Raw genomic sequence first — 26,525 nt, forward strand, 5'->3', positions numbered from 1 at the left:
AGGGAAAGGCGTGGAGAGCTCAAAACCTATTGGAGCTAGTGCATTCGGACATTTGTGGTCCAATCAGTCCCATGTCGAATGGTAAAAAGAAATACTTTATTTCTTTTATTGATGACTTCAGTAGAAAGGCTTGGGTGTATTTTTTGCAGGAAAAATCAGAAGCTTTTAATGCATTTAAAAGCTTTAAGGCACTGGTTGAGACTGAAAGTGGCAGAAAGATCAAAACCCTTCGAACTGATCGTGGTGGTGAATATTGTTCAAAGGAGTTTGAAGCTTTCTGTGATGAGCAAGGGATTCGAAGGCAGCTCACTGCCTCATACACACCCCAGCAAAACGGTGTATCCGAGAGGAAAAACCGAACCATTCTCAACATGGTCAGAAGCTTGCTAGTGAAGGGAGGTGTTCCTAAAAGTTTTTGGCCTGAAACTGTACTGTGGTCCATTCATGTTTTAAACAGGTGCCCTACTTTTTCTGTTAAGAACATGACACCAGAGGAAGCTTGGAGTGGGCGGAAACCCTCAGTAGATCATTTTAAAATATTTGGCTGCATAGCATATGCACACATTCCAGACGAGAAAAGAAAGAAGCTCGATGACAAGGGCGCAAAGTGTATTTTCCTTGGAGTCAGTGAACACTCCAAAGCTTATAAGTTGTACAATCCAACAACGGAGAAGATGATTACCAGTCGAGATGTGTTTTTTGATGAAGAAAAGACGTGGGATTGGGCTGGAAATAGCAAGCAGCAGCAGCAAATACCGGCTAACTTTGAAGCAACAGAAGTTAGGGCTGAGCAGTCTCCTGAGCCTGACGAAATCCCACCAGAAAATGCTCAACCCACGGATGACCAGCCACCTCAAACTCAACGACCGAGGAAAAGACCATCGTGGATGATTGATTATGTAAGTGGAGATGAACTCTCTGATGATGACACTACTGCATACTTTGCCTTGTTTGCAGATTCCACTCCTCTCACCTTTGAGGAAGCAGTTGAAGACTCGAAATGGCAAAAGGCAATGGATGCAGAAATTAGGTCCATTGAGAAAAATGATACGTGGGAGCTTACAGATTTGCCGAGAGGTCAGAAGACTATTGGGTTGAAGTGGATCTTCAAAACCAAATTGAATGAAAAAGGTGAGGTGGACAAGCATAAAGCCCGTTTGGTAGCAAAGGGATACAAGCAAAAGTATGGCGTCGATTACAAAGAGGTGTTTGCTCCGGTTGCAAGGCAAGACACAATTCGCTTGGTAATCTCTCTTGCTGCTCAAAACTCATGGCCTATCTATCAACTAGATGTAAAATCCGCCTTTTTACATGGTGAACTGCAAGAACAAGTGTTTGTTGATCAGCCTACAGGCTATGTGCAGCAAGGAAAAGAGAAGAAGGTTTTGAGGTTGAAGAAGGCACTCTATGGACTGAAACAAGCACCACGAGCTTGGTACAGTCGCATAGATGCATACTTTGTCAAACAAGGCTTCCAAAAGTGTCCATATGAGCATACCTTGTACGTTAAGGTAGGAGATGAAGGTAAAATGCTCATTATATGCCTTTATGTTGATGATCTGATTTTTACTGGAAGTGGAGTTGATATGTTTGATGGTTTTAAAAAATCTATGATGGAAGAGTTTGATATGAGTGACTTGGGATTGATGCATTACTTTCTTGGCATAGAAGTAGCACAATCAGAAACTGGCATTTTTGTTTGCCAAAAGAAATACATACTGGAAATATTGGAAAGGTTTCAGATGTTGAACAGCAATCCCGTCGGAACAACTGCAGAGGTAGGGTTCAAGCTGAGTAAAGATCCTGAAGGGGAAATGGTTGACAGCACTTATTTCAAACAGATAGTAGGGAGTCTGATGTATCTAACTTCCACAAGGCCTGATATCATGCATTCTGTAAGTGTGATAAGTCGTTACATGGAGAATCCCACTGAGATGCATCTCAGGGCAGCCAAGAGAATTTTTCGTTACTTAAAAGGCACAACAGATTTTGGGATTTTCTATAAGAAGGGGGGAAAGTCGCATTTTTTTGGCTTTACTGACAGTGATTATGCAGGAGACATTGATGATCGTAAAAGCACTTCTGGAAATGTGTTTTTAATGAGTTCAGGTGCAGTTTCATGGTCCTCGAAGAAACAACAAATCGTGACATTATCCACAACTGAAGCTGAGTTCGTGGCAGCTGCTTCATGTTCCTGTCAAGCCATTTGGCTGAGAAGAATGCTAGAAGTTCTTGGTAATCAGCAACAAGACTCAACATTAATTTATTGTGATAATGTTTCAGCGATCAAGCTATCCAAGAATCCAGTCATGCATGGAAGAAGCAAACATATCGATGTTAGATATCATTTCTTACGTGATCTATGCAAAGAAGGTGTGATTGAGCTGCATTACTGCAAGAGTGAAGATCAGGTGGCTGATCTCATGACAAAACCTCTCAAACAGCCAGTGTTCGAGAAGCTCAGAAGTATGCTTGGAGTTTGTTCAAGGGAGGGACTCACGCTAAAGAAAAGTGAAGCTAAAGATCGGTTTTAAACTGTTTTCTGCAGAAATCAGTTTAAGGGAGGGTGTTAAGATTTATCTTTAAGTTATTTGTTTTTAAATAAAGTGGTTGCTTGTAGTTAGGATTGTTTACCTAGTCTACAGGAGGATCCCTAAGTTGTAGGAGTCATGGTTAGGGTTTGTTTTTGCATGCTGGAGTCGTGGGAGGTAACTCCACAAAATCTGCAAAGTAGCGTTGTATTACTTGCAGCAGTAGGGATGTTTGCCTATTTAAGTTGTAATCTTTCTCATTTAAAGTTAATGAAATTCAGAGCTTCTTAGCCATCTCTTTAGCAGCAAGCTTAAGTTTACAGTTTTCAAAAGGTTTGACCAACAGAGCACCCTCAACCACAACTGGGGGTTGACCAGGGAGGGGATTGGCAAACTTGTTAGCCCAAGCAGGGATTCTAGGGCTGGTGGAAATTCTAGCATGTCTGGAAGAGGAAACTTCAAGTTGGGAAATAACAGTCATGGCTACGGTACTAAAGCTCTGAAGGGGAATCAAGGAAGATAAATTTAGTTGTTTGACTTTGACTAATCAAATTTACCACGCTGGGATATTTTTTGTTGCACCACGCCGACGCGGGGGCATAATAATAAACAAGCAAAATATCCCCCAAAAAACGTCACACGTGTCTTGTTTGCGCTTTTCACTCTTCGCATTCACAACCTAACCTACACCCTAACACACCCCTCTCTTTCTCTCTCTCCCTCTCTCCCTCTTAACCTTCTTCGCCGCACTTCTTACGCAGTCTCCGATTCCAATTCCCCGACCTCCAATTCTCCAATGGCCACCGACACACAGAAGCCCAGCGACCCCATCACCACCTTAGAAGCCCCAAAGAAAACCCTAGAATCCTCCCCGGCCCCACCCACCGCCACAATTTCAGATCGACCCGATAATCCGTCCGCTGACACTCCCTCCGATCCACCTCCGTCGTCCGAGGTTGACTCCAAAGTAAACGGGTCTAAGGCTGACTCTGAGGATCCCAAGACTGACTCTGCCACCGGTGACGCGGCTGCTCCGGCTACCGCCATTGAGAAGAAGATGCGCCGTGCCGAGCGGTTTGGGATATCCGTGCAGCTCACAGAAAAAGAGAAACGCAACTCTCGCGCTGAGAGGTAATTGGGATTTGTTCTTTTGGGTCAATTTCTAGGGTTAGGGTTTTTTTTTTTACGCTTTCTGGTTTTGTTTATATTTGGTTATTGAAAGAGTAGAAAATCACAGAATGCATAAATAGGCCCTTATAAGCAGTGTTAAATATTGGTTCATGATATTAAAATATAGATTGTGATTTTATTAATTAGGTTGCAAATAGTTTAATTACTATCTGATAAAGCGAATTGAAGGATGATATACTAAAATTAAATCTAAATTAGGATCTTAACTTCACTAAATATAATTTATTTGTTTGAATTAGATGAGGATTGGGCTTAATTTAGTTGTAGTGACAGTACATTCGTATATTATCCGCTGAGAAGAATTGCCTTTCTAAAGGAGGTGTTTGATATTATGTCAGGTTTGGTACTGTTTCTACATCACACGGATCCGAAGCATCTAAAAAATCAGAGGACTTGAAGAGGAAGGCTAGAGCAGAGAGGTTTGCCTTCCTACATTACAGAATTCTTCAATTTGAATTTTAGCAAATGTCGGGTTATTTGTTTGTTTTGTGATAAAGATTGCCATTAATTTCTTTCTTGTTATCAGGTTTGGGCTTCCTGGCCCTGCTGTGGTGGGTGATGAGGATGCAAAGAAGAAGGCTCGTCTTGCTCGGTTTGCTCCTAATGCCAAACCAGATGCTAAAACTGATCCTCAGGAAGAAGAAAAAAGAAAGGCGAGGGCTCTCAGGTATTTAGCGCCGCAAGCTATTTATGCATTATTTTAATAGATCGTTAAATGTTTTAGTAGCTTCTGAAGCCCTGACGGTTATATTTTCTTTATTTTCTCCATTGAGGTTTCTTTTTTCGTGTTTTAATTCTCATAAGACCATTTATATTATCTTTCTAGGTTTTCAAACACCTCAAAAGGTTCTCTTACTCAAGTGAATGATAAGGGTAATGTTGAGCAGGTAAGAAGCTCTTGATTTAATTTTTTTTTAGTAAACATTTTGAATGATTTTTTTCCCCTTCTTCATTCTGCTTCTTGCAGCTGATGTTTGTATTGTTTTTTATTTTTTATTTTTTAAATTAGAAGGCAGCCATAGCAGGCAGCGCCGGTGGAGAGGTTTGAAGAAAAGCTTCATTTCTTAGTAGTAAGTTAAATTTATGAAATTTGGGAGATAGGTAACCAGTTTTAATCTACTTTCGATTCTGCTTCCCGTCTTGTTTGGCATACAAGTGCTTTATGATTTTGTTACTTGAGGTGCTTCAGTTTGTCTTATACTTCCGTTTCTTTTGCAGGTATAGGATTCTAACATTTTGTGGTTCCCTCAGAGGCATCCGTACCCGTAGATATCTCTGATTGCATGGATTATCAGGTGGAGTATTTTTCAAATGGTCAATAGGTATCTTCTACAAGTTGCTGAACTCAATTTGGCGGTGTAGGGGTTATTTCATGCTTGGTTTGGGCTCCTTTCTCAGATTTCCTGGTGAGGCTTTCAATAATCAACAATTACCTACTTAGTGTTAACCTACCCTGCAATTTTACCAAGAATGTCAGAAATTCAGTACTTACAACCTAGGGAAATTTAGTACTAGAGGATGCTTTAGTGGCAACTTTTGGGTGGTCACTCATTCAATTGATGCATGGCACAAAGATAATATCTCGTAATTGTTTAGCTTGCATAAGCATGATGCAGTGTTGAACAGCAGTAGTATGAGTTTGGTTTGCTAAGTCTACACCTTCTGAGCTGTTAGTACCTGTGCTGATAACCAACTTAATCCATTAATGTGGGGTCTAGGTCTTAGTTTTCTAATCAATTGGTCCTTGTAATATTAGTTATTGGTGGTCAAATTATAAACTTTTGATGGTGTGTTGAATGGTAAAAACATGTTAATTAAGAATCAAAAGAGTCGAGCTCATGCACAGTTGAAGATGGCTGCAATAATGGAGTTTCGTTAGGGTGCTAGATATCTAGTTTGTTACAGGACCTGTATAATTTTTTGACTTGTGTGCTAGCTTAAGTGAAGTGGTTTTTTTTTATTTGTTTTTTTTTTTTTTTTTGTCTTCTCACCATCCTGGTTCCGATTCTATTAGTTCATATTTCTTAATGCCACTGGGTCGGATCAGATTAGTTGAGGTGTATAGGCAAATCCTACCAAGTACTGCTGTCCAACACTGCCATGAAAAACATGTATAAGAAGGATATAACTGACCTGAAGCTAACTTTTGTTAGATGGAAATCTTAATATGTCTTAGTTATTCATATTTGCTGAACAGAGGATTTCTTGAGATTGTAGTGTTAGAATTTCTGATATTCTTGGTCGATGATTTTGGGGCAAGTAAACAATTTGGAGGTGGTTGTTGGTTTTCTTAAGCCTTGCTCTGTGAGTTCTGCACTCTACAGGTAGGATACCAGGAACGGATTGAACTCGTTAATACTCCGTCAGTTATTGCTGTGTAATTTTTAAATTTTGCATAGGTAGGTTCCATTGGAAAAACATGTAGAAACATCCACCTCATGTGGAAAATCATGTTTTGTATTAAGCATATTGTGGACGGAAGGACCTGTTAACTTAATTTTGGAGGGAATCATAAAATGTTAGTTTACATTCTTCGTCTTTTAAGTTGTCAAATTGCTAATTTATATCTCTGTTATTGTCTCGTGTTGATGGGTGCTTACGCCTGTTGAGTTATTTTTTATCGGATATCTGGTCGGAGGTTTTTTTGTCTGATATCTAGTCGGAGTTGCGTACGTGTGGTGATTTCTGCTCGCCCCTTTCTTCCACATGCACTCTCCTGTCATTGTTTCCGTCCCTAAACCGAACTTATAACCTGTGAAGTGTGAACAAATCAAAGGGCGGAAACGATGAGGGGGGTGTTCAGAAGGGGAAAAGAGGAGTGTCGAAATTATTACCCGATTCCTTGTTCAGCCGGTGGTTGTGCATGTGAATAAGGGAAGCGGGTATTTCGAAAACGACAATTATAGTTTTAGGTGTGGTTTAATTATTGGGTTTTCTTTTTTTGTTAAAAAAAAAAGGACTTATGAAACGCAAGTCGGATGTGAGTGAGTGCATGTTTGTTGGGAGAAGAAAATGATGGTCGATAACATTGCCAATTGGAGATATAATATGAGTCTTGGGTACTATTATTTTGAGAATTCTTCTAATTGGATTTGAACTCGATTATTTGATGATATATGGGAGTATTTAGGATTCAAATTATCTATGATAACTTTTTGAGTCAGTTTTTGGGAGGATCCACCCCCTTATTTTACCAAAAAATAAAAGAAAAAAACACAAACGAGACTAACCGGTGGCTTTGTCACTGCAGTCTACCATTGTGGGGGTCGAGACCGATAGAGGCATTTTAGTCTTTTTATTGGCTATCATTGTGGTAATCATTTGGGTCATGACTCGAACTCAGGACGTGATGTATAAAACATTGACTTGAAATTTGTCGCCAACGTTTAAATACCTTTATTGGTCTCAAATCTCAAATTTGCACTCTGATTGCATGGTTTGATTTTAGATGGTGCCGGAACCCTCTTTTGTTGCGGTGTTGTAATCCTTTCCAAATATTGTACGTTGCCCCCTGTTATTAATGAAATTGCTCCTAGTTTCTCTCAATAAAATACTTTTTTCTGGTTCCCTACGTCTGTCTAGATTTTTATTTGGAAATTCGAATCTGGTCTGTCTAGACTTCTATTTGGAAAGAGATGTGCTATCCACATATCTTATTTGACTTTTTACACACATTTTGATAATTTTTGTCCGTTGATCTTCTTCAATTCATCTGATCCGACAACCGAGAATTAAAAAGATGTGTGAGAAGTAAAATGAGGTGTGTGGATATCACACCCCTTTGGAAATACGAACCTATCTTGAGTGTAAATGTGAATGTTTTTAATCTCTTGCGTCATTTGAGCCTTTTTGTGCCGAGAAAATTTTACGAAAATATAAGTGATACACTACGTGTTTTAATAAAAGTGATGAGAAATTTTATTTATTAAGTTATTAACTTTTTAGCACACATATCTCACAATTTGTATAATGACACATGATGTATCATCCCGTGTACCGGTCACAATGAAAAATATCTCCTTTGTGCCGGTTGGAAATCTGACAATTCAAAGTGTCAAATCAAAGTTACTAAAACACGTATTTTTTCGAATCCGACAAATAGTATGTCAAATCTGAAGGCTGAAGTGCATATTGGGGTTTTTAATTTGTTATCTACCTTAGCATAACAACGAATATGATTACATATAACCCCATGTAATTGGTTATGGGGTTTTAAAATCCGAGATGGGGAAGTATGATGAGAAGACTCGAAAGTGTTTTTTTCGAGCGATATTCTAACTTAATATAAACAACGGGACACAAATTTGAGCTTCGGTACAAAGTGGGGCATATGCTACTCTTGCCTCACTTAGCTACGCCCAAATATGTAATCCGACGTTAAAACTATAGATTGCAATTTACAAGAAGGAACCGAGTTACAGAAATATTTGGGTAGCACTTGGTTGCCATTTCCCAAAACAGGATAGCATTATAGCAAAACGCCGATCTAGGAACTAGAAGCTGGGTTTTAATGAAAACTGAGACCTGCGAGGGGAGCCTCCATTTTTCAACAGGCTTGGATTTAGAAACAACACCACCACAGTGATGTCGTCGTGAAAATGCCGTCGTACTCCGCGTTCGATAATCCTCAAGTCTGTATACCTCACTTCCCTTTTCTTGGCTGCTGCTTGTAGTGCAGCTTCAATCAGCTTCCTTGCTATTCCCTGCACAACAAAGGAGAAAATGTTCACCATTAAGCTCATCGCGCAAGTGATGATACAGTGGAATCTAGCCCTTTCTCCGCTTTTTTTTCTTTCGATTTTTTACTCTCAGTTTCTTCTTCTGCACTTCTCATTGTTTCGGTCCTTTAATTATTCTTTGAAAAGAGGAGTGTCAAAATCACTTTCGGGAAAAAAAGTGCGCAAAAAAAAGTGTTATACAGATGGTGGAAAATGACCTTGCGGGGGTAATTGTTGACAATGTCGACGGCATCCTGGTTGCTAAGATGCTCCCACAGACCATCAGAAGCAAATATGAGAAACTGATCTTCCGGTCGGAGTTTAATTACTGATACTTCTGGTTCCGGGATTAGAATTGGCTTGAGAAAAGGTTCAGGTAGCCTATATTTTAGAGGTAGAGGCTCTCTGTTGAACTCTGCGTTCTTTAAGTACGCGTCACCAATTGATCTCGAAACCTGCAAAGTAAGGATTTAGTTTTAGTACTCGAGCTCAAATCTCATGGACGACAACTGTTGGATTAAAAGAAGAAAGACGGGTACCTGAATGAGGCCCTTCACGCGCCAAACTTGGTGCCTTAAAACGACAATCTGTGAATCGTGTGGATGCAACGACCGCAGTTCCTCTCTCACTGATTCTATGCTTGCATTGTGCTCTGCAGATAATTGAATGGCCGTGACTTCTTTAGTTTCCCTTTCTAGTTTTCCCAGAACCACTCTAGAGTCCCCAACATTTGCCGTGTAAAGCAGTCCATTGCATATTATCCCCACCAAACAACATGTTCCTGTAGATGCAATTTGTGGCTTGCTTTGCCACTGCTTCTTCACCACCGATAGAAAACTCTCTTCCGTCGCCAAGTACGCCTTCTTGATCACGGTTTCCGACATGCATCGATGCTCAGCTGCAATCCCTGCTTTTCCAATTAGTGTTAGAAACCGTTTAGTGATTTTAATGTTCATCTTTTAGCCTCTATAAGCGCAAGAAAATACTAAGATATTCAGTTTGGAGTGCAGACAGCTAAAAGATGGGTCATGAGGGAAATTAAAAAGAGGAACACACTTGAACATACTTTTTAGATTGCGGAAGAGATTTTCATTGACATATCTTGAAGCTTCAGGCCCTCCATGTCCATCATAAACTCCAACGAAAGTTCCCAGACCGGATTTTGTTGTACACAAAGGACCGGATTCGATCTGGCTTTGATCCTCGATAACAGAATTGGCCTGAACGGCAGCCATTGAGAATTTTCCCCAAGCATGCTGCCCAAAGTCCTTGTACCACAACAACCCATCAACCTGGCCGCTGGCTTCCCCGCCACGTCGAAGTCCATCATCCACTGCAGATGGCCTCCAACATGACCTAACCATTTTTCCAAGCAACCACTTTATAACACACAACAAAATCGAAAAATTGACCAAATCGATATCGAGAGCGACAAGAGCAAGAATTAGACTTAACCCTAGTTCAAGTTTCTGTTTATGTTCCAAACCCGAAACCCCATTCTCAAGATCCTTATACCCTTCAAAACCAGACACCATTCATATGAACAAAATTTAAGAAAAATGCCAAAGGGGTATGGGGGGCTAAAGACAAGTCACAAATGTGTCTTGGGACCAGAAGGCAAATAGTTTAAATGTTTGTTCAGAGAATATGGAGGCCTGCTGGTTCTGTGTATCTTGAATTAGGGTTAAATACTTCCGGTTCTTCGATATGTGCCATTTTTGAGGATCAAACTTAGCTGTAAAAGCACATACAAATTTGGAAATTGCAGAGGTTGGTCTGTGATCAGAGTGATCAGAGGGAACACTGGATAAGAAAAGGGTTTGGAGTTTTTTGGCAGAAGATCTTCAAATTGTGGTCAGATGAGATGTAAGATGGGAAATAATAAGAGATTTTGAGATACAAAGCTCTGACATTGTTTGTTTTTCTTGTTTTTTTATGTTTATTTTGGGTTTGTAAGAGACCTTCCAATTCCACGGTGGAGGTTTTCAGTTCTGTGTGACCTTTTATTAGGAAGTAACCCAAAACTTTAGCCAACATTTTGGGCAATGAAGATAGGTACACTTTAAGATAAACTGTGGATACGCGTAAATAATTACCATAAGTTTAAACGCGTTTGGTATTTTAATGTGGGGTTATTTCTGGTTTAGTCGAAGCACCTAACTTTTAAGTAGTTATTTGTGACCTTTGCCTCAATGGATCTTGCACTCTCGTGAGGCTGAATAAATCCAATTATCCAAGCTCTATCTTTTTCAGTAACAGATAGTTTTTACCAATCAAACCTAACAATTAAGGACTCGTTTGGAAATGATTTTAAAATGACTGAAAGTGTTTTTAAAGAAAATATGTTTAGGTTCTAAACTTGCATTTTTACTAAAAATTGGTTCCAAAAACGCTTTCAGACATTTTAAAAGCGTTTTCAAACGAGCCCAAAGAGTCATGGTCTAATTTCAAACACAAATTTATACTGGCTTGAGGCAATGAATTTGTGACAAGAACCTAATCATCATTAATGAGTTAAGCATGCAATGATTTCAAACCAGGCGATGCTTAATCTACTTTATCACTAGTTGATTTAGAAATGATTAAGGCAATGTGCTCTCTTTTATGCATTTAAGTTCGAATATCTCTCCTTATTAAATTAAATTAATATAGTGCTCGAGTAAAAAATACCCTTTCACTATAGTTCTTTTCCAACTTCTAATTCTATCTTTCTTCTAAAGGGAGAGATTGAATATTTTGTAATTGATAAAAGTTGCTGTGTATTATGGGGTCAGTTGACTTGAATTGATGTGTATATGTTTCTTGATGGGTGGTTCTTGGTTGGCAGTATTCATAGATGTAATGAGAGAAGAAAAGAAAACTCAATGGCCCATGATCCCATGCTCTAGCTAGGTTGGCACATCAAAGATGAAACAAATTTTTCAGTGTCTTCGGAATACTGGATGATATAGTATGTGTTATTATATAAGTAGTGAGATATTTGTGTTAAAAAAATTAACAACTTGAATAATAAAACTTCATTCCACTTATATAATTACTCATGATGTACTACTTTTATTCCGGACACAATGAAAAATTCTCCAAATATGATGCATATACACCCTTTTTGTGGATGGGGGAGGCCCCTAAATACATGCATATACAGGTTCTAGTAATTCAAAAGGCCAAGTTTTCATTTTTTTTTACAAGAAAATATTTTAAATTACTTATATTACAAATGATATAACTAAGTTGAGTTAGTTTGTATGGGAGATGCACTGAGGTGAAGAAAAAATCCTTATTCATCATGCCAATCACCATGTGAGCTATAAAATTATGATCAACTAACCCAACTTACGGATGCTCTAAACAAGGCAAGTATAAGTTTTACATTTTGTTCAATGCATCAAACTATAATAAAACCATCAAAATTATGATCAACTAACCCAACTTACGGATGCTCTAAACAGGGCAAGTATAAGTTTTACATTTTGTCCAGTGTATCAAACTATAATAAAACCATCAAAACTATAAAAACTACACATTTTTACCTATAAAAAAAACTGAGAAGGCGAAGTTGAATGCAATGTATGCGTGCGTATCCGAATTTTTGTTGCATGTTCTCAATCTCAAGCAAAAAATAATGGGTCCATTTTCTTTGGCATCACGAGGAAGATTAAAGCCCAAGGTAACAGTGTTTCCGACACTCTAAAAATCTCTCGTTTATAATCTAATAATTTAAATAGATTGTCACTTTGACTTCACTCTTATCTTAGTGTAGACCGCCTTAGGTAAAGCCACCGCCTAACTTACCACTACGGTTGCCGTCCAATAATGGCTGGGTCTACCCATTTCGAGTTTTGTTACAATAATTTCATAATATCACAAATCTGGTTCAATCATATGTGGCAAAAAAACCCAAATGCTTAGCACCTATCATCTGATTGAAAGATTAAGTCACGTTTTATATTAACTTTAATTTATCAGAGTAGGTGGAGTTTGGCCATTGGTTACTTTCCGTGGACTAATAAGATCATTTCCAATGGAAAATATCAAATTTTATTTTTATAGTTAAAAAAAATAAAAAAATATTGGGACAACTGGTAACAAGTTACAGTTATCAACCCCTTCCTGGCTCAGAGAGGCTATGAGGAATTTCACATTGCCCATGGACGCAGTCAAGCATGCTCACCAGCTCGGAACATCAAAACCGAGACCTTTCATATTTTTTTGTTTATTTTTATAGTTGATGTGGCAAAATAACATTTTGTAAACTATTCCAACCAAAATTTTAAAGGAAAACTAATGAAAAGGGCTTGAAAACTTTGAGTTTTAATGATAAGGACAAAATAAAGGGTAAAGTGAATAGTACCAAGTTTGACTTTTTAGTGTAAAAATGTGGTTTTTCGTTAAAGTAAACAGTACCATGGGCTTTTCGTTAAAACTCCCAAATTTTAAATGAAAATGTCTTTTAGCAATTAAAAAATCATGTGTCAGAATTTTAAAAAAAATATCAAATAATCAGTAAGTGGAGAAAAAAAATGTGGGGCCAACATTAAAATAAAAATAAATAAAAAATTGACGTTGCTTTGAAGCCAGAAAATCTTTTTTTTTTTAAATAGTCCACCTAAAATTTTTATCAAGATTACGGGCGGCGGCGGGTTCTGTTCTAAAAAAATTGTGATGGTCAGATTGTGGGAGCGGGAGCCTTCAATACGCGTAAATAATCAACGTTACATTTGCTAAAGCAATGGGCCTGAAAGAAGGGCTTAAGTTTGTTCGGTCCAAGGGCTTCCAAAAGTTTTTTTTTAAATTTTTTTAATTTTTTAATAAACGATATTATCTAGGGAAGGGGTGAACTTAACTAATGAGCTAACAGTAATGTGGTTCAAATTTACTTTTGTCAAGAATCAAATCTAAGACCTTTCACTTATAAGTGAAGAAGAATACTATTAGACTGTAGTACTAAGTGAATTGATCAGTTTCCTAATTAAGGGATGCTTGTTACTTTCATCCCATTCCTCTAGTTTATGTATTAAATCTCCCTTGTATTCAAAGAATTGAAATCTATCTCATCACTCAGTATTTTCTTTCAATAGATTAAGGGGAATTGTATAGACTTTGGGCTTAAAAAGACTACATACGATTGAACCCAGGTTCGTTTTCTCTTGTTTTTTTTTCTTTTCCGTTGATGAACCATTTTTTGCAAACACAAAAAACTTCTCCTTTATTTTTCAAAGAATTGTGCTAACCAGGATAGGAAAATCCATGAGGATGGAAAATATATTGCTATAGCATTATCCCTCAAAGCTTAGTCAAATGATACTAACATCGGCTCCCACGAGGGAGGGGAACTCAGTTGGGTGATTGGAGTCTCTTTTTACTTTTATTTATCTTTATAATAAATTTTCAATTTTTATGTAATTATGAAAGCGTTAAAAGGAAAATTATAACTAAGAAATCATAGTAAATCTTACCACGTGTCACATTTTGATTGAATTGTATTGTCATTAGGCCAGTGGCACGTTGAGCCCATCACAAAAATGAGGGAACGAGACATGAAGGTGGAAATATAAAACAAAAACTAAAATAGAAAACTTGCTACAATTTATTTTCATTTGTTGTAAACATTCATAGTTTAAGTATGATTGTGTAAATCCTAGATAAGATTTGATTCTAGTTATCCTTTCCTATTACAACTTGTATTACTTGGAGGAGAAGGAATATCTTCTCTCCCTTTACTACTATAAATAAAGGCACAATGTAGGAGGGATAACAACACACACATTCCCCTACAATTCTACAAACACACATCTCTCTCCTCTCTCTCTGCCGCCGGCCCTAGTCTCTCTGTAAGATAAATATAGACCACAACATGTTATCAGCACGCTCCTACCGCTGCGCTTAGGAATCTGACGTTGGAGATTTTTCTACATCAAACCAGTTTATCCATATCATCACGCAATCAGGTTCTTTCCAAACAACGGCTTTTAACTCGATATTTTGCAAGCCCTGATAGCATGAACATTCACCATGATGCATGACCCAACTTTATGTTTTACGTATTTTAGATTCTACATAAATTGTGTATGCTTCATAACCAAAATTGCTACAATTATATGAATTTGATATTTACCATGAATTGAATCTTACACATGTACATGCATTGAAACTATTATTTGCATATGCATCAACGTAAATATGTGATTCATTAAAATTATACATGCATATAATTATATTTGAATTGAAAAAAAATATTTTTGCGATTTGGGAACTAGGGTTCTTCGAACCCGTGCCTTTGCATCACGCAAGGCTATAACGCAACCAGGCCGGCAGCCTGCGATGGCTAGCCCATCTTCTTGCAAGGCCTGCAGCCTGCATCCCCGTGCCTTTCCCGAGCCGAGAACCAATCCTGGAGCCACGGCTCTAGGCCCAACACCCAGACCCAACGCCCAGCAGGCGTCGCTACCCATAAAACCGTCAAACAACATGGCCTGCAGCCATGCCTTGATACCCCCGACGACCTGCAGTCGTCCTCGACGAGTTTTTTTTTTATTGACAGTCGATTTTTTCTTTGAAATTTCAATCGATGAGTCTAGGGTTTTACTACGTTGAGAATTCCTCACTCTCCGTCCAAATTTATGGTTAGCAATGACCCCCACGGCCTTCGCCGTGATTTTTGAACCATGGACAACCACCTCCATCTTTGTCCAGTAACCCGAGCCTTAATCGGCTCCTGTCCCTCGGCCTGCATCAGCGCCTTTGGGCTTGCTGATGCTTTGAGATGTCACGGCCCAGCCCGTGCACAAAGAAAAAAAAGTTTTTTTTGGCTGCTTAACGCAGCCCAATCCACCCCGTAGGCCTGCAGCCTACACCCGAGACCCTCCCCAGTCCAAATTTTGGGCCTAGGTCTCACAGACCAAATTTTTCAAGCCACCCGTGGCTTCATATTTTCTTTTGGACCGCAAATTTTTTCTCGGCCTATATTTTTAGGCCCCGAGATTTTATTAATTAATATTTTTAAATAATATGGGTTTTTATATTTTCACCCACACTTTCATTTGGCCCCGAAGACCAAAAATAAATTAATTCAATTATCATTATACAATATTTTTGCATATATTCTTTGCATATTTGTTTGCATATATATTTGTGTTTGCTTGCAGGAATATATGAACCTGAAGTTCATAATTACTTTGAAACCCGAAGTTTCTTATAAACATGCCTTGTTTGAAAACCCGAAGTTTTCACTTAAATATATCACCCATGAAACCCGAAGTTTTTCATGCAAAATTAAACCAATACATGTCTATTAGAACCTATATGTTCTACTCTTATGTGAATGAATTGATTTTTTCTCCATTACACTAACCACATCTTGTCCATCCATTTTGTGATAGGAACATGTCGAATTTGAACAAACTCGACTTCACCGCTTTGGAGGTCTCTGGAAGGAACTACCTCAAGTGGGTTCAAGATGTGAAGCTTCACCTCACTGCAAAGAACTTGCGTCCTGCTATTGAAGAAGCAATAGATAAACCTGTTGGCGAATCTGAAAAAGCCACTGCTATGATCTTCATCCGAAGACATATTCATGACGCTCTGCAAACTGAGTACCTTACTGAGAAGGATCCACGTGCATTATGGGTCGCTTTGGCTGATCGTTTCGATCACCAAAAGGACATATTCTTGCCTGAAGCAAGACACGACTAGCAGCACTTGCGCTTCCAAGACTTTAAGTCTGTGAATGAATATAATTCTGAAGTTTGTCGAATCCGATCACTTCTCAAGTTTTGCAATGAAACTTTGACTGAAGAGGATCTCCTGGAGAAGACCTACTCGACCTTCTCTGCTTCTAATATTGTCCTGCAGCAACAATATAGAGCTCAGAAGTTCACCAAGTTCTCAGATTTGATCTCTGTTTTACTTCTTGCTGAAAAGCAGAACCAGCTGTTGATGAAGAATCATCAAGCTCGACCTACTGGGGCTACTGCTGTGCCTGAAGCACATTATAGCACTAATCAGCACCCAAAACGCCAAAAGAGGCGTGGTAAGGGCGGCCAGAAGCCATCCCACCAAGGTCAACAGAGTCAAGGCTCATCCAAGGGAGGAAACAAAGCTCAGAAGCGCCCAAACCTCGCTCCCAAGGCCCCGAACTTCAAGAATAAGGGCAAAGCACTTGCCACAATGAATGACGATATGTGCTATCGTTGTGGTTCAAAGGACCATTGGTCCCGTATTTGCCGTGCTCCCAAGAAGGTTGTAGATGAATATCATTCTCGTCGTAAGAAGTTTGAATCAAACTTCATGCAAGTGGACGAACCGGAGACTACAAAGATGGAGGTTTCTGACTTTCAGGAGGATACCACTCCTATGGAAGATTAGAATCTTAGACATAGACTTATTTTCCAGTTGAAATAAGACAATTGGGGCCGAATTCCACCTAGTGGCCGAACCCCACCTTGTTTTTTGGTTGATTTTGAACAATTTTCCTTTATGTTTTGGATTATTAGTTGGCGATTTATTTTGGATATTAAGTTTTTAATCCTTGAATAAATGAAATTATTTTGAATTGATACTTGTTTTTATAAACTTTTATGCATGTGACCGATTCAAATTAATTTTTCATTCTAGGTATGACTAGTGGGAAAGTTAGTTGTTTGGCAGATAGTGCAACCACGCATACTGTTTTGCGTGAACACATCTATTTCACTAACTTCATACCTAAGAATGCACCTCTGACAACCCTCTCAGGCCCATCCAACCTGATAGAAGGATACAGTAAGGCACGTATAATGTTGTCCAATGGTACAATCTTGACCATTGTTGAGGCATTCTATTCTCCACGTTCCGGAAGAACGTTACTAAGTTTCAAGGACATTAGAGATAACAATTACCACGCTGAAACCCACGTAGAAAACGGAGTTGAATTTCTGTGCATAACTTCCTACGAATATGGCCAGAAGCGTATTCTAGAGAAGATGGAGCGTAACCCGAGTGGTCTGTATACTACGACCATACGCCCCATAGAATGCCACTATGTGGCCGGCCCTACCACAGGGACCGCGCACGAAATTACACTTTGGTATGATCGTTTGGGACATCCTGGACGAATAGCGATGCGCCGTATCCTCAAAACTTCACACGGGCATCCACTAACCCGAAGCTTAGGTTCGATCCATGAAATCGCATGTCAAACATGTTCTATGGGAAAGCTTATTACTAAGCCTTCTTATGACAAGATTCGTTCGAATCCTCCCATTTTTCTACAACGGATTCAGGGGGACATTTGTGGACCGATTCAACCTCCCTGCGGACCATTTAGATATTTTATGGTTTTGGTTGACGCTTCTACACGTTGGTCACACGTGTGCTTGTTGTCCATAAGGAACGCTGCATTCTCCAAATTGTTGGCTCAGGTTATCAAGCTCAGGGCTCACCACCCTGATTATCCGATCAAATCTATTCGATTGGTTAATGCTGGAGAATTCACATCTAAAACTTTTGATGACTATTGCATGTCGGTTGGGGTTGAAGTTGAACATCATGTACCCCATGTTCACACCCAGAACGGCCTGGCAGAGGCTTTCATTAAGCGTTTACAAATGATTGCTCGATCGTTGGTCATACGCACCAAGCTCCCGATCGCTGTTTGGGGCCATGCAATATTGCACGCAGCAAAGTTGGTCCGCCTGAGGCCTGTTGTGACACAACCATTTAGTGCCCTTCAGTTGGTCACCGGATGCGAACCCAACATATCGCATCTACGCGTTTTTGGTTGTGCGGTCTATGTGCCGATTTCGCCGCCCTTACGTACAAAAATGGGGCCTCAGCGAAAGATGGGAATCTATGTCGGATATGATTCTCATTCGATTATTCGTTACTTAGAACCTTTGACACGCGATCTGTTTACCGCTCGTTTCGCGGATTGTCACTTCTATGAGACAGTCTTCCCGCCGTTAGGGGGAGATAAGAACGTCAACGTTCCTAATGAACGACGCGAATTATCGTGGACGACTCCCACTTTGTCTCATTTAGATCCCCGCACCGCTCAGTCTGAAGCTGAAGTGCAACGCATATTAGATCTCCAGAGCATAGCTCAGAGCATGCCAGATGCTTTCACCGATCTAGCGCGCGTGACAAGATCACATATTCCAGCTGCGAATACGCTTGCAAAGATAGATGTACCAAATGTACGACGGACTACCCTCCTGGAAGCCCGGGATGCCAATTCTGGTGATCCACGTACATTAGCGGCTAGCCAATCATCTGCCCCTACACAAAAGCGTGGCAAACCCCTTGGTTCAAAGGATTCACACCCCCGGAAGAGGAAAACCACGTCACAAGGTCCTGAAGAGCCTACCGTGAATCTGACTATCGCTTACTCATTTTACCCAACTCATGAGGAAATTCTAGATTATGGAAGCGTCCTTGAAGAGACGAATCCTCCTCCCGAGAATCGTGAGATTTCGGTCTATTTTGCTAGCTTAGATGATGTATGGCGTAGAAATGAGATGATTGTCGACGATGCATTAGCATTTGCAGTAGCTACTGAGATCATGTTGAGCGATGACATTGAACCGCGTTCCGTTGATGAATGTCGACGTAGAGCTGATTGGTTAAACTGGAAACAAGCAATCCAACTCGAACTTGATTCACTTGCGAAACGTAAGGTGTTTGGACCTGTAGTTCCTATTCCTCCACATGTGAAGCCCGTTGGCTACAAGTGGGTTTTCGTTCGGAAGCGTAATGAGAAGAACGAAATTGTGCGTTACAAAGCTCGTCTTGTAGCACAAGGTTTCTCACAATGCCCCGGGATTGACTATGACGAAACTTACTCACCCATTATGGATGTGATTACTTTTCGATACCTTATCAGTTTGGTAGTTTCCGAAAAACTGGATATGCAGCTGATGGACGTAGTAACCGCGTATCTCTATGGGGATCTTGATACGGAAATTTATATGAAAGTTCCCGAATGACTTACATTGACTGGTTCAAATATTTCCAAACCCCAGAACACGCTCTCAATTCGACTGAGGCGTTCACTATACAGTTTGAAACAATCCGGAAGAATGTGGTATAACCGTCTGAGTGAGTATTTGACTAGTCAGGGATATGTGAACAACGAACTATGCCCTTGTGTGTTCATTAAGAAGTCACATTCCGGATTTACGATTGTTGCAGTATATGTCGATGACATGAATCTCATCGGAACTCCTGAAGAGCTTGCGAGAACTGCTTCGCACCTGAAGTTGGAATTTGAGATGAAAGATCTAAGAAATACTCGATACTATCTCGGTCTCGAGATAGAGCATTGTTCGGATGGAATCTTAGTACATCAATCGAACTACACCCAGAAGGTGTTACGCCATTTTAATAAGGATAAAGTGAAGTCTTCGAGTACTCCTATGGTCGTTCGTACGCTAGATGCAAAGCGAGATCCCTTCCGTCCGAAGGAGGATGATGAAGAGATTTTGGAGCCTGAAGTTCCTTATCTAAGTGCGATATGCGCTTTATTGTACTTAGCTCAATGCACTAGACCCGACATCTCCTTCGCTGTTAATCTTTTGGCAAGATACAGCAATGCACCAACACGCAGACATTGGACTGGCGTGAAAGACATCTTTCGTTACCTTAAGGGTACTACTGATTTGGGCTTATTCTATCCCTACGAATCCTCGAGTGATGCCGCACCCTATGCTCATCGGGTTGATTCTAGCCTTGTTGGTTATGCCGACGCTGGATACTTATCTAATCCGCACAAGGCGCGTTCTCAAACGGGTTATGGCTTTACCGTTGGAGGCACCGCAATATCTTGGAGGTCAACTAAACAGACCTTAGTTGCCACTTCGTCTAACCATGTTGAAATTCTTGCCTTACATGAAGCAACTCGGGAATGCTTTTGGTTGAGAGCAGTAGTGGGCCATATTCGAAGCTCCTGTGATCTTCATCCCGCCGTTAATGCCCCGACGACGATTTTTGAAGACAACGCAGCTTGCATCGAACAGCTCAAGAAAGGTTACATCAAAGGAGACAACACCAAGCATATTGCGCCAAAGTTCTTCTTTACACATCAACAACAAGAGCATCAGAAGATTGAAGTCACGCAAATCCGATCACAAGACAATCTGGCCGACCTCTTCACCAAATCACTACCGAAGGCGACGTTTCAGAAGCTTGTTCATGGAATTGGTATGCGTAAACTTTCTGAGTTGTAACTTTGCTATTTCTCTTTGGAATTATGTCAAACTCAAGGGGAGTATCTTCTGGATACTCGCTTGATCTTAATGTACTATTTTTCCCTACGATTAGGAGCATTTTTCCCACTGGGTTTTTGCTACCTAACTAGGTTTTAACGAGGCACCCACCTTGAGCTGGTCATATCCCTGATGACGTCCTGTAGACGTTTCTTTTGACTTTGCATTTCTCACGCATTTTTCCTTAGACTATGGATTTTGTCTCTACTTGGGTTTTTGCCATAGCCTTAGGGTTTTTTAGTGAGACTTACTACTTATGCAAGTTCCTACCTTATTGAGAATAAGCGTTGTTCCTTGGAATCAGTGCCGACGAGTCGACTTCCTCAACTTCTACATGATATTGAATCTACCTTAAGTATTTACACACTCAAGGGGGAGTGTTGTAAACATTCCTAGTTTAAGTATGATTGTGTAAATCCTGGATAAGATTTGATTCTAGTTATCCTTTCCTATTACAACTTGTATTACTTGGAGGAGAAGTAATATCTTCTCTCCCTTTACTACTATAAATAAAGTCACAATGTAGGAGGGATAACAACACACACATTCCCCTACAATTCTACAAACACACATCTCTCTCCTCTCTCTCTCTCTGCCGCCGACCCTAGTCTCTCTGTCAGATAAATATAGACCATAACATCATTTTTAAATTTGTCACTTTGTAACTCTTCCGTGTACGTTGGTCCAGTTTCCACCACCCTTCCTCCATCTTTGGTCATCCCTCTTTTCCTCCTTGTATTCCCTTTTTTTCTCAAAAAAAAAAAAACCAAACATGAAAATTAAGTGGTAAATTGTCTTGTATATAGGGTGTTACTCTTCAATTCGTTGTATTTTGTATACAAATATTTTCTCCTTCCAGTATTCTAACTTAAAGTAATAATATCATTTATAATAAAAAATTAAACACAAAATATTTATTAAACGGGCTCTTATATTCTTGTTTATAGAAAATCAGAAGTTTACACTTTATATTATTACTAGCTTTGTGCACGTTTGTGCCTTTTTTTTTAAGGAATCTTAATTAAACATTCCTGGTACTGTTCACTTTTAACGTTAAGGATATTTTTACCTTGAAAAGTCATTTCTGGTACTATTCACTTATACATTTATTTTATCATTTTTATTAAAACTAAAGTTTTTTTTAACTTTTCGTCAGTTATTTTTTTAAATTTATTTTTAATTGTGCAAGTCCCAATTGCTGGATTCAATATATTATTTTTCGAAAAAAAAGAATAACCTGTACATCTAAAATTTAAAATTCCATTTTATTGCATTGCAAGTGTGCATTCTTGATCATGTGATGGGCTGCATGTCAATCCAAAGCACTGACTCGACTGCAAGCAACACTGAAGAGGAGAGGATCCATGTCTGGGGTTTACCAATCCCTTTGTTCTTTTATGGCCATTTTTCACTCCATGCACAGATCTTAGCACAGGGCCCAAGCTTAATTGTCAATAGAGGAGCTTTGTTCTCTTAACTATTAAGACCATAAAGAACGGTTGAGATTTAATTCATTCGTGAAAACTAACATGCAGAGAAAGAATCATGCGTTGATAGGAAATGATTACCGCACTCTTTTTTCTTTTAATTGTACTTTTTTTTTTCCGTAGCTATTAAAATAAATAAATTATTGAAAAATTAGAGAACATACTCGAAGAAAGAAGTATAAAACGAGAGAACGAGAGTGCGGAAATCATTTTCTATAATCAATTAAGTTTTGTTGAGTGGCTTCGAAAAGTGAAAGTTTAAGGGACCTGACTTCTCTGCCCTCTCACTTCCCATACATTCTCATCCTCTCATATTTGTGCGGTCACGGTTAAGCCACGTCAACATTTTATATTACTATTACTTTTTATCTTATTATCTCTATCAAAAATAAATATAAAATGTTGACATAATTTAACCGTGACCGCATAAAATAGGATGAGATATGAGTGTATAGGAAGCATGGCAAAGAAGCCGGGTCCAAGTTTAAGACGAATGATAAAAAGTTTTGAGTGCAAATATCACAGCTACAAGTGTCGAGAGATTTTGGCCAAGTCCCAACAAAAAAATCTTTAATATACAGGTCACAAGAATCAAGCTGCCAGAGCCGACCACCTGCTAAAACTCAATTCCACTCAAGAGATTGCTACAATATAAAGTAGAGAAAACCAAAAGAAGAATGTGGCCAAGAAGTCGGGGTCCAAATCAGAGCATCAATGTTGCAACAAACCCCACAATTCACATGCCCTCTATGAGTGAATGTACCACATGTAACAACTTTATTACCCACATCCACAGATATTAATCCATCCAAAAATACATATGACTAGTAATTTATCAACTTCTTTTTCTTCAGCACGCTTAAATACTTCATACTCCGATATTTTGAGCCATTTGATCCCATTCAAACGATAAGAATAACGAGTACTAATTATTTCATCTCCATAGGATGTCACATGAGCATTAATGATCACTATTTGCATGTTTGAGATAGGTGATCAAACGGACCAAATCAAATCATATGCCTCTTCTCCATGGATCTTTGAAGATTTTCTCTGGTGTTCCTTAGGGCATCAAGAACTTGCCTAAGATTTTCACCAACTGGCTTCAATTCAGTGCTGGTGTGACAGGTGGCAGGCATATTCACAGGTACTAATGCAAGTGTGTTATCAACATAATAACCCCCCCAAATCACCATTTTCAATCTCTGTTAAGGTTGAACAACTGAAAAAAAATTTCAAATTTTGTTCTAGTTAGCTTAATAAGAAAATCCCAACATGGAATGTCAAAGATTATTTCTAAACACTAGTGATTTTACAGTGCAGATGGTTAAAAGCTGAGTGCCAAAATCGCTACGCTAAGTACAGACACTAAACCTGATAGAACTGGTCAGGTTAACTGGACTTACATACCTATTACTATCTTCAATCTTTGGATCTTCAGATTTATGACTTGGGTTGTGGCAGAACCCTTTTGGGGAAGAAGAACATTCTATGCTGGAACTAGAACTGGAACCAGAAGTGCTTTGAGAAGAAGTGTTTTCATCAGTGAAAGTGCTTTCATGGCTTTGCTCAGATGTGGTGGAGTCTGCTGCATTTTGTCTTGATTCCTCTGGGATTTCTGACTCTGCAACTTTGGATTTGGCTTCATGGGTTTCTGGATGATTGGATCCTGATGAAGTGGTAGTGGATTGTGTATAAGATTTTTCACTATTTTTGGAGGAATTATTCAAAGATTCAAGCTTTTTCTTCAAACAATTGAGCTTCTTTTCTGCTTTTTCCTTTAGTTTGATCTCTTCTTTGAGCTGCTTCTGTAGTTCTATTAACTGTTAACATTTGAAACATTACAATGTGAATGACAACATACAGATATGTGAATTTATATAACTGGTTAGCTCTTTTGCGTTCCTAATATATTTACACTAAAGTTTTAACTTACCAGTTAGTGTTATTGAAAAGAATAACAATTATGGATCGATGTTTACTAATCCGTAATCGAAATTTGAATACATTTACCTTCTTGCCAATTAGTTCTGCATCCTCTTTTGCAACCCTTGAAGCTTGCCTCTCCGCCAGCAGTCTCCCTCTGAGGCACTCCAAAGTCCTCAAACCACCATCTCCTTCCATCTTGTCACTGAGACAAAACCCATATCCAACATTGTCAATTTTGATGAGAGAGAGAGAGAGAGAGAGAGAGAGATAGAGAAACCCACCTCCATTTTTCATCTTCCATGCCAGTAGTAGCTGTCATTGTTATTTTTAGGTGGAGAATACACACTTCAGCAAGAACACAGCTGCTTGATTGTCAGTGTTTAGAAAACCAACGACTGAGAGCTTTGGACCAGGTGGGCGACATACATTTAAAGGAGAGACTACGGCTCTTGTAAGTGGAGGCTAATTGTCGGCCCTCCTGTTTAGATGCCATTTTTATCTCTTTCTATTTATGTGATCACGGTTAAGTTATGTTAATATTTTATATTTTTATTGCTTTTTGTCTTATTATTTTTATAAAAAAAATTAATATAAAATATTGATGTGACTTAACTGTGATCGTACAAAATAGAAAGAGATAGAAATGACACCCAAACAGGAGAGCAGACAATCTGCCTCCTTTATAAGTAGGTTGGTAACTGTGATCATCTGCCCAAAGTGTGACATCTGTTATTTATGCCCCTCACCCAATGTTTTATTTTGTGGTGTTACCTCTTCGGTTTCATTTATTTTGTTGTCTTGGTCCTCACTCCATACATTTTAGTAGGCTGTACTTCTAAACACAAAAAACTTGTACAATCAGAACTCGAGAAGAATTGGTCACGAGATCCCTTTAATCGCTGGTTGTTCAGGTATTGGATTGGATTACCGAAAGTATCATGATACTCGCATGCTTTTTATCCCGTATGCGTTAGGAAATAGCAAAAGAAATCAAAACTCGAAATAAGTTTAAGACTGAATTGAAGCAATGGTTCTTGAGCTTGAGTCTAATTGGAGTATTGGTCCCTCAACTAAAAATCGTGATTATTTGTTCCTAAACTTATTACAATGTACATATAACAATGGTCCTTTAGGTAACTCCAATACAATTGTTGCATTTTTTTTTTACCCCTTTAAACCTTTGTTTTGAACAAAATTTCTCTCGGTGTTATTCAAAAGGACCAATCTTCCACATTGTAACAATTTCAAGAATAAATACTCATTGGCTTTCAGTTCAAGGACAATAGCTCCAATTGAACCAAAGTCCAAGACCAATGCTCCAATTTTCTCTAACTCTAATATCCATGTGTCGGTAAACAAAAGAAAAGTCAGAAACCAAAATAATTTTGATTCTTGTTCTAGGCAACGAGAAATTTTTTACTAGGAGCACAGTTCAGTACATCAAGTATCATAATATAATTGGTTAGAATTTTTTTTTAGTTTCCAACTAATTGTATTATTACACTTAATGTATCAGGTCATATTCCCGGCATACTGAAAAATCTCTCATAGGAAACAAGAAGTTCCATAAAGTGTTTAGGGATGGTTTGATTTGAAAGACCTTGTTTATGCATGTTAAATCATAACCAAGGCTTGTTAGAATTTTCTTTATATAAAAAAAACGGTTTTAGTTCTCTAATGCAGAGAATTTAAGACCATTTAAAGTAGGGAGTTTTAATGAAAAGCCCACGGTACTGTTCACTTTAACGAAAAACCACATTTTTACACTAAAACGTCAAACCTGGTACTATTCACTTTACCCTTTATTTTGTCCTTATCATTAAAACTCAAAGTTTTCAAACACTTTTCATTAGTTTTCCTTTTAAAGTATCGGATATGTGAGGAATTAGACCCATGTAGTTCCACCAATATTACAGATACATGAATATAGGCAGTGAAATTTGAAATGCATCGCTATCATCGATTTAAATTTTTTCATGCAGAAATCTGGCTGTTACTGTCACGTGATCTCATCTCACTTAATTGTCTTGCTCCTCCTCCTCCATCTTGCTTATGATTTTGTTCTCATCATCTGTCATGCACAGTTCGGAATTGGACTCTTGTTCGTTTGTTTGTTTTTCTCTCCACAGGGAGCGTCGGAGAATGATTTAAATAGAACAGATTCACTGCTGCCATGACATCTTATTTTAATAAAATAAAGTTATATGTAAGTTTTTATAGCATGATATGAGATTATGTGATTAAATTGAGACGTTACGCGCCGATGGGCTCGATTTATGCAAGTTCATGCCTCGTAACTGATCCTTGAGTATCCACGTGTCATTCAGCAACATATATTGCAGACATAATTAGTAAGGCGTACTCACATGCTATGATGGACCAACATCTTTGATAAATATTTAAGACACCCACCTCTTTTCTTAATTTTTA

At 38.8% G+C, this 26,525-nt stretch overlaps 3 protein-coding genes and 1 long non-coding RNA gene across 5 annotated transcripts; 2 read left to right on the forward strand and 2 right to left on the reverse strand.

Moving 5' to 3' along the window:
* Positions 1–3,170: 3,170 nt before the first annotated feature.
* Positions 3,171–6,260, forward strand: LOC114819912 (protein MODIFIER OF SNC1 11-like). 2 transcript variants are annotated; one of them, XM_029089540.2, is made up of 6 exons: positions 3,171–3,662; positions 4,061–4,141; positions 4,249–4,389; positions 4,549–4,609; positions 4,732–4,792; positions 4,941–6,260. In XM_029089540.2, the coding sequence occupies exons 1-5, from the start codon at positions 3,328–3,330 to the stop codon at positions 4,768–4,770; spliced, it is 657 nt and encodes a 218-aa protein (XP_028945373.1). In that variant the 5' UTR covers positions 3,171–3,327; the 3' UTR covers positions 4,771–4,792; positions 4,941–6,260. The 2 variants fall into 2 exon arrangements, with proteins under 2 accessions (XP_028945373.1, XP_028945374.1); XM_029089541.2 differs by having other exon boundaries at positions 3,172–3,662; positions 4,735–4,792.
* Positions 6,261–7,955: 1,695 nt separating this feature from the next.
* LOC103423396 (probable protein phosphatase 2C 38) lies at positions 7,956–10,475 on the reverse strand. Its single transcript, XM_008361469.4, has 4 exons — positions 9,507–10,475; positions 8,980–9,347; positions 8,659–8,895; positions 7,956–8,425 (listed from the first exon to the last, which is right to left on the reverse strand). Exons 1-4 carry the CDS (start codon positions 9,973–9,975, stop codon positions 8,216–8,218), a joined length of 1,284 nt encoding a protein of 427 aa, XP_008359691.2. The 5' UTR covers positions 9,976–10,475; the 3' UTR covers positions 7,956–8,215.
* Positions 10,476–22,763: 12,288 nt separating this feature from the next.
* On the reverse strand, positions 22,764–24,819 carry LOC103413739 (protein gar2-like). The gene is made up of 4 exons (XM_008352179.4): positions 24,377–24,819; positions 24,180–24,297; positions 23,577–23,989; positions 22,764–23,388 (listed from the first exon to the last, which is right to left on the reverse strand). Exons 1-4 carry the CDS (start codon positions 24,412–24,414, stop codon positions 23,334–23,336), a joined length of 624 nt encoding a protein of 207 aa, XP_008350401.1. The 5' UTR covers positions 24,415–24,819; the 3' UTR covers positions 22,764–23,333.
* On the forward strand, positions 23,072–24,075 carry LOC139189767 (uncharacterized). Its single transcript, XR_011573647.1, has 2 exons — positions 23,072–23,313; positions 23,485–24,075. It is a non-coding gene; the product is annotated as an uncharacterized lncRNA (long non-coding RNA).
* Positions 24,820–26,525: the final 1,706 nt, after the last annotated feature.

The sequence above is a fragment of the Malus domestica genome, chromosome 12 (assembly GCF_042453785.1).
Source record: "Malus domestica chromosome 12, GDT2T_hap1".
Lineage (NCBI taxonomy): Eukaryota > Viridiplantae > Streptophyta > Magnoliopsida > Rosales > Rosaceae > Malus > Malus domestica.